This window comes from Phalacrocorax aristotelis, chromosome 7, assembly GCF_949628215.1.
Source record: "Phalacrocorax aristotelis chromosome 7, bGulAri2.1, whole genome shotgun sequence".
NCBI lineage: Eukaryota > Metazoa > Chordata > Aves > Suliformes > Phalacrocoracidae > Phalacrocorax > Phalacrocorax aristotelis.
Genome location: NC_134282.1, coordinates 44,414,539 through 44,426,912, shown reverse-complemented (window position 1 = coordinate 44,426,912; position 12,374 = coordinate 44,414,539). Strand labels below are relative to the sequence as shown.

The 12,374-nt window shown below is 45.9% G+C and overlaps 1 protein-coding gene and 1 long non-coding RNA gene across 2 annotated transcripts in view; one reads left to right on the top strand and one right to left on the bottom strand.

Annotated features, from left to right (window-relative positions):
• Positions 1-2,348: 2,348 nt before the first annotated feature.
• LOC142060367 (uncharacterized) lies at positions 2,349-12,344 on the bottom strand. Its single transcript, XR_012661713.1, has 4 exons — positions 12,110-12,344; positions 7,617-7,734; positions 3,747-3,779; positions 2,349-2,932 (listed from the first exon to the last, which is right to left on the bottom strand). It is a non-coding gene; the product is annotated as an uncharacterized LOC142060367 (long non-coding RNA).
• Positions 11,753-12,374, top strand: part of HOMER2 (homer scaffold protein 2) — a 57,506-nt gene continuing 56,884 nt past the window's right edge. The window contains exon 1 of the mRNA XM_075100483.1: positions 11,753-11,935. Within this exon, the coding sequence (XP_074956584.1) occupies positions 11,844-11,935 (92 nt within the window). The 5' untranslated portion in view covers positions 11,753-11,843. The remainder of the gene's footprint in view (positions 11,936-12,374) is intronic.

The window sequence follows — 12,374 nt, the reverse complement described above, 5'->3', positions numbered from 1 at the left end:
ATCCAGTTTAAAACTTTCACATCTGCTGCAGGGTGGAAACACCGACTTGTAAGTTAGACACAAATTAGTAGCACCCAGCTAAGTTTAGAATGGCAATTTAGATAATTTCCTCTTTGCTGTCATGGAGCAGGGTCGGTCGGGGAGCCAACAGCGTGGCCGGCAGGGTAGGGGGCCCATCCCACAGCCCCTGAGCGGGGCTGGCCAGGGACAGCAGCCAAGAGCTCAGAGGGCCAGACAAGTTCATGGGGACAAGTCCAAGGCAAGTCAGAAGTTCAGTCTGTGGGTCAATGCCCAGATCAACAGGGTCCATGGCCAGGCACAGCAGGACCTGAAGCCTGGCATGGCCGTGGCAGTGCTGGGCAGGGACTAAGGGCCCAGGGCTGAGCTTAGATGAGCCCCTGTGCCTGGGTCAGGGGTATGGGGGAGGCCCTTGGAGGGGAGGCTGGTCGAGGCAATTAAGGCCTGTCAGTGCATTCAGGGCCCTGACATGCACATCTGGTAACAATTTCTGTTGCGTTCAAATCTGAAACTCAAGATTATTGCATAACCCAGGATCTAGCAGAAGGAAGTGGTTATGCCTTTTTAGCAAGCGTCTAGCATTTCTCCTGGGTTGGATAGCTTAGGCAGTTTGTGTGTTGCACGCCAGTCTGTTGCCTCAGATAAAAAGACAAATATCCAACCTCTAAAAAGGATACTCCAGGAGTCTCCGTTCTCTGGATGGTGACATTCCCCAGGCACTGGAGCATTGCCCTGAGGTTCCTCTCTGAGGCCCAGGTTTGAAATCTGCCCTTGCCGCCAGCCCTGCAGATAGATGTGCAATGGGGCTCACTCACGCCTGTCCTCCTGCTTCACCTTGTCAAAGCCACCCCAGATGTGTAAGCACATGTTCAGGTTCTGCTAAAGGCAACAAAATACAAAAGTATTTCAGTGTTTTGTTCCCTCTCAAGGTTCAGGTCAGGGGAACTGGTCTAAGTAATGCTGCCTGCATTAGAAACTAAACAGGGCTCTCCACAGATGGCTTTACCAAGAAGCTGTTAGCACAGGAATTTGTCTGCCTTCTTTCTTTTCTCTTTGCAGTAAGGAGAGTTCTTGAATGTTCTCTGCAGTTCCCCTTAAGATTAAGGGCCATTAGAGAAAGCAAGGGCTGAAGTATAGGCCAACTTTGTACTACTTCATGTTTAAAGGGTCTTCTTAATCTGAAGTAATTTTTTTTAAATTGTAAACCAGAATTTTCCAGAGATACCAATCTGTATTGAGACCATGCTGTGCTAAAGTGAAATAAGGTATAAGTGAATTAGCTGAGCTGCAGAAAAGCTTGCAGGATTTTGCAAAGCTGCAGTCTGCTCCTTGTTCTGGCATTACCTCACTACTGCCATATGCTCCCCGTGCATCCCTGTGTTGTCCCTTGCCCTACACAAAATCTGGAAACTCTTGGAGCAGAGACTATCTTTTCATTTTATGTTTGTGCTGTGCTGGGGTGGTCCTTGTCTGGCGGTCTAGGTTACCACTACTCCTAGCAGTAATAACTCTCCCTCCTGTTACTAAATTAGGACTGGAGATCATTCTTTCCAGCAGACAAGGGTTCCTAATCTTTCAGGAGATTATGCCGTGACTGACACCCCTCTGCATCCCCTCCTGTCCTCCCCGAGACCTCTGCCTCGGCTGTCAAGGCACAGCGTCCTTGCCTGCCCCAGCACCGCTGTAACTCCTTTTCCATCTTTGCCCTGGACTCCTGTGGCAGTTTCCTGGAACCTTTCCACAGTGCTGCTGTTCCCATGGCCCTCCTTCACCCTCCCAATTTCAGGTCTCTCTTCACCACTTTCTTGAGCTGTGGCTGTTTCTTTCCCACCCCATGCCCTGCCTGTTGAAGCTGTGCTGTGGTGGCAACCAGCTGCTTAGCGTGCTAGTGCTCAGCTGAATGCTGCTTTCTAATGTTGGTTGGAAACCAGTGCAGCAGAATGGTCTAAACTTAAAAAACTACAGAGATGTTATCATGGAAAATGCAAAGTTCTGATGGAGCCTCTGATGGAGGCTTATTAAAAACAAGTTCAGAAAATCTCACACATAAATGAAAACCACGCAGTAATTTTTGGTGATATGTTGAATGTGATTGTTTCATATCATGCAATGGCTGCTCATTTTAAGAATAATACACAGTTATTTTCTTGGTCTTAAATGCTGGTGTGGGGGTACCACAAAATTCCAGAGTAAAAACTTTAATTAAAAAGGAAACGTTTATCTCCAAGCAGTAGCTTCTGCAGCATATTGCAAGATAAGACTTTGCTAACCTGAAAAAGTAAGCAAGATTCTAATTAAATCAGGAGAACAAATGATGAACTAGATATACATTTTATTTAAGGATGGCAGTTACATAAGATATCAAAGATCTCACAGTTGCTTTCTGATAGGAAATGTTGCTGCCAGATCTCACAGACTATTTCTAGGGAGAGAAATCCTTGTTCCACTGGTTCCAAGTACTGTTGTGATTCTGCCTTCAGCAGGGTCAGGACTTCGCTGTGTCTCTCCATTTGACTCGGAAGTCACGTTAGTCCTGTTAAAAACTGCAGATGATTCAGTAATGAAGCAATGCGTCAGCATGGTATGAGGAATCACTGTCCTGTGAGTGCTGCCATATTTCCAGTGAGGCACAAATACAAAGTCCTGACTATTTATGGTTATTAAAGTTCCCAGCGCACCTTTTGAAAAGTAAGGCTCTTAATCCTTGTGTGCTGGCCAGAATCTATTTTCAGTGATGCCACTCTGGTTATCAGCATTTACTGTATTGTTCCAGATGGAGATAGTGTTGGCCATTGCATCCTGTTCCAAACAGTGTGCTGGGCTCCTCTCTGTTTTGGAAAGGCTGATATTTTCCAGAAACAACCCTGCTGCAGTGGTGTGTGAAGTGATCTCCATATATCCCTCACTTGTCTCACTGGAATGGAATGAGGATTAATGAATTATGACCAAATCATGACCCCAGTGAAGTCAAAAGAAGGGTTTTTTCCATTGGCATTGGGGGGGGAAGGCTTGGCTTCTGTGTGGACATTACTGTTTTGAGGTACCTGCGTGTAAAAACAAATGAAAATGCAAAGCATTGCCTTGCTGAAATGCCTGTGTAGTGAGAATCCCTGTAGCTGGAGAGGACAATGCATTTTAAAGGCTGTTTCCTCAAGAGTCTAGTTACTTGTCACAACAGGTGTTATTGTGCACAAGAAATTCCGGTTCATTGAATGTGGCTTTAAGCAGCGTTGGTTGGCTGGCATTTGTGGCTCTGCATGTCCTATGCATTCAAAACATGCTTTGTTGTGCTTTCAAGGCTGGATCCTGCTCTTTTCCTGATCCAGCTAATGGCAGGGAATTATATCTCAGAAGCCATGTTCTCAAAACCATCAATAATTCAGCTTTAAATATTGGAAGAAAGTTGAATACTGAGTAGCAATAGCTGTGGGTTATTCTCTTTGACCAAATGTTAATTCTTCTGGAGAAACAGACAGAGGATCTAAAATAGAGCTACTCTGGCTAGTTTCCTAAGGGACTGCAAAATATTTCCTGCTTAGGTCTTCACGTGCCACTTACGATGTCACATTTCAAACTGTAAATCAATTTACAGGTTGGACAAGTGATATCACTGAAAAACATTTTTGCAGGATCGCCTAGCTTCTTCCATGCAAATATAATAATAGTACGTTGCTCATGAAAATATAGTAAAGAGTGGTCATGGACTATTCTGGGAAAAGCGTACTCACCAGATGGACATAGAGGGAACATTCAGTCAGCCACTGAGGAGCAGAAGAACAGTAATAAATATTATTAAAGGTGGGTATGGATGAAGATTAGCCTATTCCTGCAGGAAAACTATCAAATTAAACTTAGAAAAATGTTGGTACATTCACAACATAAATCATGTGCTCTTCTGCAAATGAACAGTAAATGAAAAATAGAGGATACGTGTCATCCATACTTGATAGGGTCGACTTAATTTTCTCAAGTATGTAGAAAAGATTTTGATGGGTGTATATTAATATTTCTCTCTTGGCTAAAGATGAATTTGAAACAAAACGTAGCTCAAAGCTTTTCTGGAAGTTTTAAGTGATCTGCTCCACCTTCCACCACATCCCATGGAGTTAAACTGAATTCTGTAACTGCATGCTTGTTGTCATCTCCCATCGCAGTGCCCTGGAACTGGACCATGTGTGCCTCCCCTGGCTCCAAAGCCCTAACTGAACTATGGCTGAAAAACTTAACATGACATTAATGCATGGCTGCTGCTGCCTCCCATCCTTTAGGTACTTCTTCAAAACCCAGTGCTCTTCCAGGTACTTGAGCTGCAAACATGTCCCTAAAATTTTTTTTTAATATTTGCAAGTGACTAAAAAATTTGCTCTGATTTTTCAAAAAATGTGGGTTTTATACGCCCCTCGAGGACCATGAAATTTCCCCAGAAAAGTGGAATCTGTGTTTACTATTAGACATGAGCACTATTATCACTTCTGTTAACTAGAATTACACAAGACTGGATTAAGAGTGTTGACAGTAAATACTTTCTGACAAGCAAAATATGGAGCTGAAAATAATCTGACTGTGTTTATTAAATGGATTGGTAGTGTTTATGTATTTTGTCATCCAAATATTGTTGCAGAACAAAGTTATGTTAGGTAGAATTAGGAATGCAAAAGCTCCCCTTGAGCTAGTTTTATCTAGACAAGACATGCAGCCCAACTTGCCACCCGGTAGATTCTTTTAAAATGCATTTCCACATCAAAGTATCCCTGGCATCTTTCATTGTGGGAGCTGTATTCTCGTTGTTCTTTTGTCAAATAACTATTTTTTACTTTTCCAGATTTTAATTATTAGTCTAGTAAAAAGAGAACAAATTCTGCATGATTTGTGGCCTTCTGGCTTCATTTTTATTATTCATAAATTTTTGTAGTTTAGCAGGACCTAGACATAAGGACTGGTATAAGTCAAGGTCTTTAACTTTATTTGAAAGTGGTATATATACAGTCCAGTAGGGTTTTTTTATTTTTTTTCTAACGCATTTTGGAAGCATAAAAATATTAGCCTACTTCTTAAATGCATTTTAATTGCTTTCCATAGGACAGTCTGCAGGGTGAAACACTCATCACTTTTTTCAGAGAATGGTGCAAAACATAGCTTTTGTGGTGACAAATAGTTTCCTTCACAAATGAAAGTTGTCCCTGTCTGTGAAAGACACCCATAGCTGGGCACTTCCAACGTCATCTGTCTGAGCCAGGTCTGGCTTCCCTGAACTCAAGATATTTTCCACAACTGGAGGAGAGAAATCTTGTGGTACCACTTGTGCCCTTAGGAGATTTAGCAAGAGCTTTGGGGTGCTCGCCGCTACACCTCAACTATCAGTTTTTGTAAATAGGTTTGAAATTCCATGTGGCTTCATTCCCACCTGGCACTCTGCCTGTACTGCTCAGTCCTTTGAGAAATTCATCCAGGTGAGGGGTTCAGATACCTCTGCCCACAGGAAACATGTAAACCTTTATCAAGCCGTTGGGCATTAATGTAAATTAATCAGACCTCCAGTGTACCCATGGAAAATGTCTTGCTTTCCCAGTAAGGCAAGCAAGGACCTGATTAAGGGGCAAAGTCCACCTATGAGTAAGTTCTAAAGAAACACAAAGAATGAGGTACTTTGCACTAGTCTGAAATCTAAATTCCTACAAGCAGCCAAGGCAAGCTGTTCTACAGAACTAAAATGTTCTGAAAAGTCTGGCCCTAGCCTCTCTTCCTCTGTCCTGCTTTACAAGGGAGTAGTGTTTTCTGGGAAGAGTGAGGGTGGGGATGCAGTGGGGAATGACCCTTCAGGGAGGGAGCTGGGGGGTGGAGATCTGACTGCTGGCATGTCCAGGACCCTGGGAGAAAGGAGAGGGGGAAGCAGGGTGTCTTGGAGAAGGATAGACTGCAAAAAGAAAAAAACACTTTTCTCATTACAGCCCCTAGGAGCATTCCACATTGCCTTCTCATCCCTTCCCATGGGTCCCACTTCTCTGCCCTCCCGTTCCTTTTGCCATACCCATCACCATCCCCACATGTGCCTGATTACACCCTGAAATTGTACCCAACTGCTGCAAAAAATCAGGTGTGGGGCAGCAAAATTCAGTTTTGCTTATGCTCCTTGAACTGTCTCTAGCCTCACGGGCAGGATTAATTCTACACATGATGCAGGACTGCAGCAGAATCCTGGGCTCAGCAATGGGCCCTTGGCCCCACAGCCCCCTTGGAGGCCTGACCCCCTTCCTGCTGCACGAAAGCCAGCTGCAATAAGCCTGGGGGGTCTTCTCCACCTCCCCCCTTTCCTGCCCTCCCAGCCCCTGTGGCAGCACAACCGAGTCGCTCACTGACCCACACCCACACCAGACGTTGTTCATGCACCACAGAGCCCAACACAGCCAGTATAGTGGAATGGGCTAATTAAAAAGGCAGCATTTAAAATGCCAGCCCATGGTTGCTTGGAAATGTAACCCAACTTCGGTATTATTTTCGAGCTTAGATTTTTTGAATCCAAAATTCCATGTGACGGAAGAGATGGGTATTTAAACAGATGTCTGCAATTTCTTTAAAAAATAGAGATTGAGTTACAGATGGTAGAAAGGGCCTGAGAATTAAAAACTCCTGAGCTACAAGAAAATTTACATGTGAGCAAAATGATTTGCTGAAATGAATGGTCGTGCAATTCTGCATGTTTGAAAATTAAGCTTCTTTCACCAGAAATGTATCTTTTCCCTTCCATATTATCTGCTTCTCTACTAGTAGCCTTGACTGTCACCATCATTGTCACAGCCAAGTCACGATATGAGGGTCCTGCTTCTAACAGACAGAGCGTATAGTTCTTTCCTTCTCCTATCTCTGCTACAATTTGGCCTACCAGCACCAAAAATTTTGATCTGAATTAGCTTAAGAAGAAAACTAATCTACCCCATCTGCATAACCAGTGCCTGATTACTCTAATGTCCATTTTATAAATCACAAATAAATGGAATTTTGTGATGTAAGCCTGGAAGGAAACCAGAGCCGTCATCTATACTCACAGAAGAAATGGATTTTTTTTTCTTCGTTTGGGGATTTAAAAAGAAAATTACCAGAATAAACTTTGAGTGAAAAAGCTGTTAACTTCTAAAGTGACATATGAAATGCAAGGAGCTGCATATTGGAAGGGAAAAACTGAACGCATTTGGTACAGTTTTGAGGGTTAATTCAGGATCCAGCTCATCAGCTGGGAGACCTGTGGATTGCTGTGAGTAGCTTTATGGAGATCCCCACTCACGCATGTGTGTTCCAAAAGAAGAGAGCAGTGTTAGGATGTATATGAAACCAGTACATAGACTCAAATACAAGCTGTAAGGAGACTTCTACATGCAGTGCTCCTTACCTACTCTGCAGGGTTCCAGTCCGTCCATTGCAAAACCAGTTCAAATTAGCATGATTTCAGAGAAGAGTAGCAAGACCCACTAGGTGCAGAAAAAAGTTGTCATGTGAAGAGCGACCAACCTTATTTACTTTACAGTGCAGTGGACATAATCAATGTCTACATCAATGAGAACATTAAGAAGGAGAATCAGGAGTATCTGTTTTCTCTGTCTTACCTTGTAAGTACGAAGAAACCGGTCTGTTAAAGGGAACAAGGTTTGCTCCAAGTATGGGACCACTTTTACAAACGTTCAGGTTCAGCGTGCACTCCTGGATGTGTCCCAGGCTGGATTTCTAGTGGACCAAAGAACAGAGGATGCCTACAGGATCTGTCCCAAATTGTTTATTAGAGCTGACAGATGCTTTCTGACTACACCAGTATTGTTAGAAATCCATCAGCCTCTTACCATTTTGCAGTCTACAACACTGTACTGGGTAGTTACATTCAAGTCTGGGAGTCCTGTGGTGGCTGGTAGGGCATGATTCTGGTTTTGTTGGCTTTCTTTATATGTCTATGTTTTTTCTCTCTAAAATCTTATTTAGTATTATTTTTTTGTTAGCTGTGTATTTGTCTTCATTGAGAAGGCAACGTATACTAAAGGGTGACAATGACAGTTCTTTGCATTTACATAAAAATCTGCTTTGAACAGATACTTGCATATTTTACAGGACAACTTTTTGAAAGTGAGGTAGATCGCTTGTGTACCTCCTATTACTCCACTTAGACAGGAGCTTCCTGGCACTAAGTAATTATACATATAAGAATAAACTGCAAAGAATAATAAGAGGATGTTCAACCTACTCTTTTAAAGATGATTGACAAAACGCTTTTAAAAATGGGCTGCTTTTGTACTTCTAAAGACACAGAAAGTAGTCCTGAATGATTGTTCTTGGATTATTTCTGGAGGAGAGTAGAGAAGAACTGCTTTTGCCTTAGAGGAAAATGGCTTTTACCTTGGAAATCACATGAATATTTGGCGGTTTTGCTGGGGGACTTGTTGAAGGTCTCAGATGTTTATTGTGAGCTCTGACATTTTAATTGAAAGGACAGGAGTGTTGATTTTTTAAAATAAATAGATTCTTTGTCCAAACCATTTATTAGAGATTGGATTAAGTAGGTTTTAACAACAAAAATCATAAATCAGAGAGTTTTCAACAGTCTGACTTAAAATCCTTTATTTTCTCAGTTGCTCATCTTTAAAATTTTATATTCAGTGAATTGTAATTACATTAATTCTTCATTCATTGGGGGACTTTGAAAACTAATACTCTGTTTCAAAAGTAAAAATCAATAATTCCCCAAAGCTTTTTTAGTTAACTTCTGGATAATGTTTAAAGCTTGAAAATGGTTGGTTATTTGTCAAAGAAAAAAAAAAAGGGGGAGGGGCGGGGGGGAATGGCGAGGTTCTGTTGGGGTAAAAAAATGCAAATTTAATCAGTATAGTTAGAAAAAAGAGAAAATCACAGTACTGAAAATTTTATTTAATACTACCTGCCATGGGAAATAGGGAGAAGACTGTAAGACTGTCTTGAAGCATAATCGTTGAAAACCAGCAGGTTTCCTGAAATGAAATTGTATCTAAAATAAAACAGAGTGGCAAAAGAGGACAACAGTGAAAGGAGAAAACAGAAAAACTGAGAAAGAGGAAGAGACTGCTGAGCTCTTTGCTTTTCAGAATGCAGACTGGGTACATACTCCTGATTGCTAGATCAGTTTTCTGAAAAGGATATTCACCCTGTATCTAGGAATCAAAAAATTATATCTTTAGGAGGCCCGTGGGAATAGGAGAAATTTCTCATCTAAAGAAGTTACATCCATTTACAGAATGTGGATATTTTTATTGTTCAGCTTCAATCACACCAAGGGATCCTGTGCCTTCAGTATTTTGAGTCTTCCTGAACCATGCCACAGTAATAAGAGCACACTTGTGAATACTAAATGAGGACTGAATTACCATCATGTACACATCCTGCATCGCAACCAAATCGGAAGTGAAATATCATGTCACATATGAAAGCTTAAGAACTGATTAATTTTGATAGCGTATTTATAGTTCCCATTTACGGATAACTCAAAATACTTTAAGAAAATTGAATACCAAATTATACTAAAATAATGTAAATCAATGGGAACTATACATGACAGCGGAGAAGTTGAAGATGGAACTGTCTGCAGAGCAATCGCTTCATTCAATATTGATAATGTTAAACAGCTTGTATGAGATCTGGGCCTCATTCAAATCCATGGGACTTTTACCATTGACCTAAATTGAGGACAGGACTTCATCCTTTTTTTGGCAGAGATAAGAAGACAACAACAGCGTGCCACACTTCAGAAAGAGGAATATCTCGTCCATTTAGAAGAATAGAGGGTACTTCAGATGAAGGGAGTACGCTTACAGAAACCCAGATATGAGCAGAAAACTGGTTAACTCGCTGTCTGCCAGACCAAATGTCTCAAGGTCCTTCAGAAATGGACCACAACTCTGTCTCTTCTAGAAGACAGTTCTGGATAGAACATAAAACAAATGGAAAGACCTTATGAACAAAAGCAATATACAAAATTTTGTATCATGTGAATTTCACAGCCAGTTATGCTCCCATAAGCTTAAGCATTTTTTATAATTGGAGTTGAAAATACACTCTTGAATGCAAGTTGAGTCTCCTTCAACATCCACAGTAACCATCTGACCATGGTAAAGAGAGCAGATACGCTGGAGTGGTGTCATCCCACGGCCTTTTGAAAATGTCTGTGTAATTCACCCTGCTTTCTTTCCCCATGACATAGAGTTTATTTGAGTGTATGGGATTGAAATTCCATTTTGGTGTTCCAGACATCAGGAAATAGTTGTCTGTCAGAGTGGGAGACAGTTTCATTGCCCATGGCTAGAAGGTGTTAGGTTGCTGGTGAAGTTTTCCTTTGAGGGTTCCCATGAGGTCCTCAGGTAATACTGGGGACAACCCCAGTTATTACACACAAAGTTAAAGCAAGCAAACATAAAGCCTTTCCCACAGCCTCTAAACCTTCTTTGAAAGAAAGGATAAATCAACATGAGATTAAAAAAAAAAAGAAAAGAATCACTCTTGATGGCAGGGTATTAATTATAACTTTGTGTGGGAGAACTTATGTGTGAATTGAGCGTCTTTTCCCCAAGAAATAACTGTGTCTGTGTAGCACCATCCTACGAACAGCCACACGAGCAGGTCCACAGCTTTCCTGTGGCTTTGTGTCCTGTGGCTGCCTCTCAGATGTCAGCGTCACGCTCGTGGTTGGGCAGCCATGACTCTTCCGCACTAGTGCAATCTTTCCTCCAGTCGAAAGGAATGATCCCTCTATGCTCATGAAACCTATAGGGGAGTAATAGCTCTGGGACCATGCCTGGCACAGACTTGCAGGGGGGCTGAGGAGGGCCAAAAGGGGAGCAGCCCCCTGTTTGCACTCCTGATGGAATTTGCACTTCTGGGTCGAGCGGCGGGCTGGAGGCTGGGTGCGAGACCCACATCAAGACCATGGGGCTGAGTCTGCCGGGGCCCAAATGTGGCTGAAATGGCCTAGTGGCTCGAAAGCTCCTTGGGACGTCAGGGCAGGCACGCTCTGCGCTCTCTTCGTTTCCCAGGGAAAACGGATTAAAAGCGGGAAAAGACTGGTGGGGGAGAGTCGCCTGCTCGCCTTTCGCCAGGCATCCTTCCATCCCTCGGCAGTGGCACCGCCGCGGGGTCCCCAGGGCATCCCCGGCAGCCGCGCTGGGACCGCAGCCGTGCCCGCGCAGCGGGGCAGGGGCCGGCGGCGGGGCGCGCCCCCGGTGCGGGACAGCCGGTCCCGGCACAGCGGGTCGGGAAGCAGCCGGTATCCCGGGGAATCTGGTCCCGGGAGGAGCGTGTCCGGGACCGCCGGTCTGCGCTGTCCCCACGGCTGTTGGGGCTTCACGGCAGCAGGCGGGGCCGCCCGGGGGACACCCCCGCAACTTCACCCGAAGTTTTCTCGCCGCCCTGTCCCCCTCCGGCGGGTCGCGCCCCCCGCGACGCGGGCACCGGGGAACGAGGAGGAGGAGGGGGAGATGCTGAGGGCTCCCGCCGGGGCTTCTCCTTCCCCACACGGCGCACAAACCCCCGCAGGGCAACCCCCGCCGCCACCGCTTGCCGGAGCCCGGTGCGGGGAGCGGAGGGATCCCGGGGGCGCGCGCCGCCCCGCCCCCACCTCGCAGGGCGGCCGGGTGCGGCGGGAAGCTGCTCGGTGCCGCCGCCGCCCGGGAGGGAGGGAGGTTATGTAAGGGGGGGAGGGAGGGAGAGGAGGGAGGCGGCGGGAGGAGGAGGAGGAGGAGCAGGAGCAGGAGCAGGAGCACGACGCCTCGCCGCCTCGCCGCCGCCGTGCAGCCGCAGCCAGCCGGGGCCGGGGTGGCCGCATGTGCGAAGTGGGGACGCGGCCGCCGCTGGCCGCCGAGCGCGGGGAGCCGCCCGGGGTTGCCGCTGCCGCCGAAAGGTGCCGAGACATGGGGTGAGTCCGCCGGGCCCCGGCCCCGCGTGGGCGCCGCGACCCGCCCCGGCCCCGCGCCCTGACCCACGCGTGGGCGCCGCCTCCCGCTGCCCCGGCCCCGCCGCAGGTGCTCCCGGTCGCCCTGCGAGCGCTCCCCGAAACCGGCGGTTCGTAACGTGTAAATCAGTCGCTTACCGCCTGCTCGGAGCGGCGGCGGGGAGGCTCCCGCCCGAGCCACCGCCGGAGCGGGCACGTTACCGGTGGCAAAATCCCCGCTGGAATAAGCGGGCGTGTCGCGGTGCGGGGCCGGGGGTCCGGTCCCCTCGCCGGGAGGGTGCGGGCCGGGCGCGCCGGTCGGAGCCGCGAGAGCGTTCTCAGGTGTTCGTGCTCCGGTTCAGCGAGAGCTGCCGGCGGCTGGGGGCACACGGTGAACTTGCCCGAACTGTGCCAGCTGTTCGCT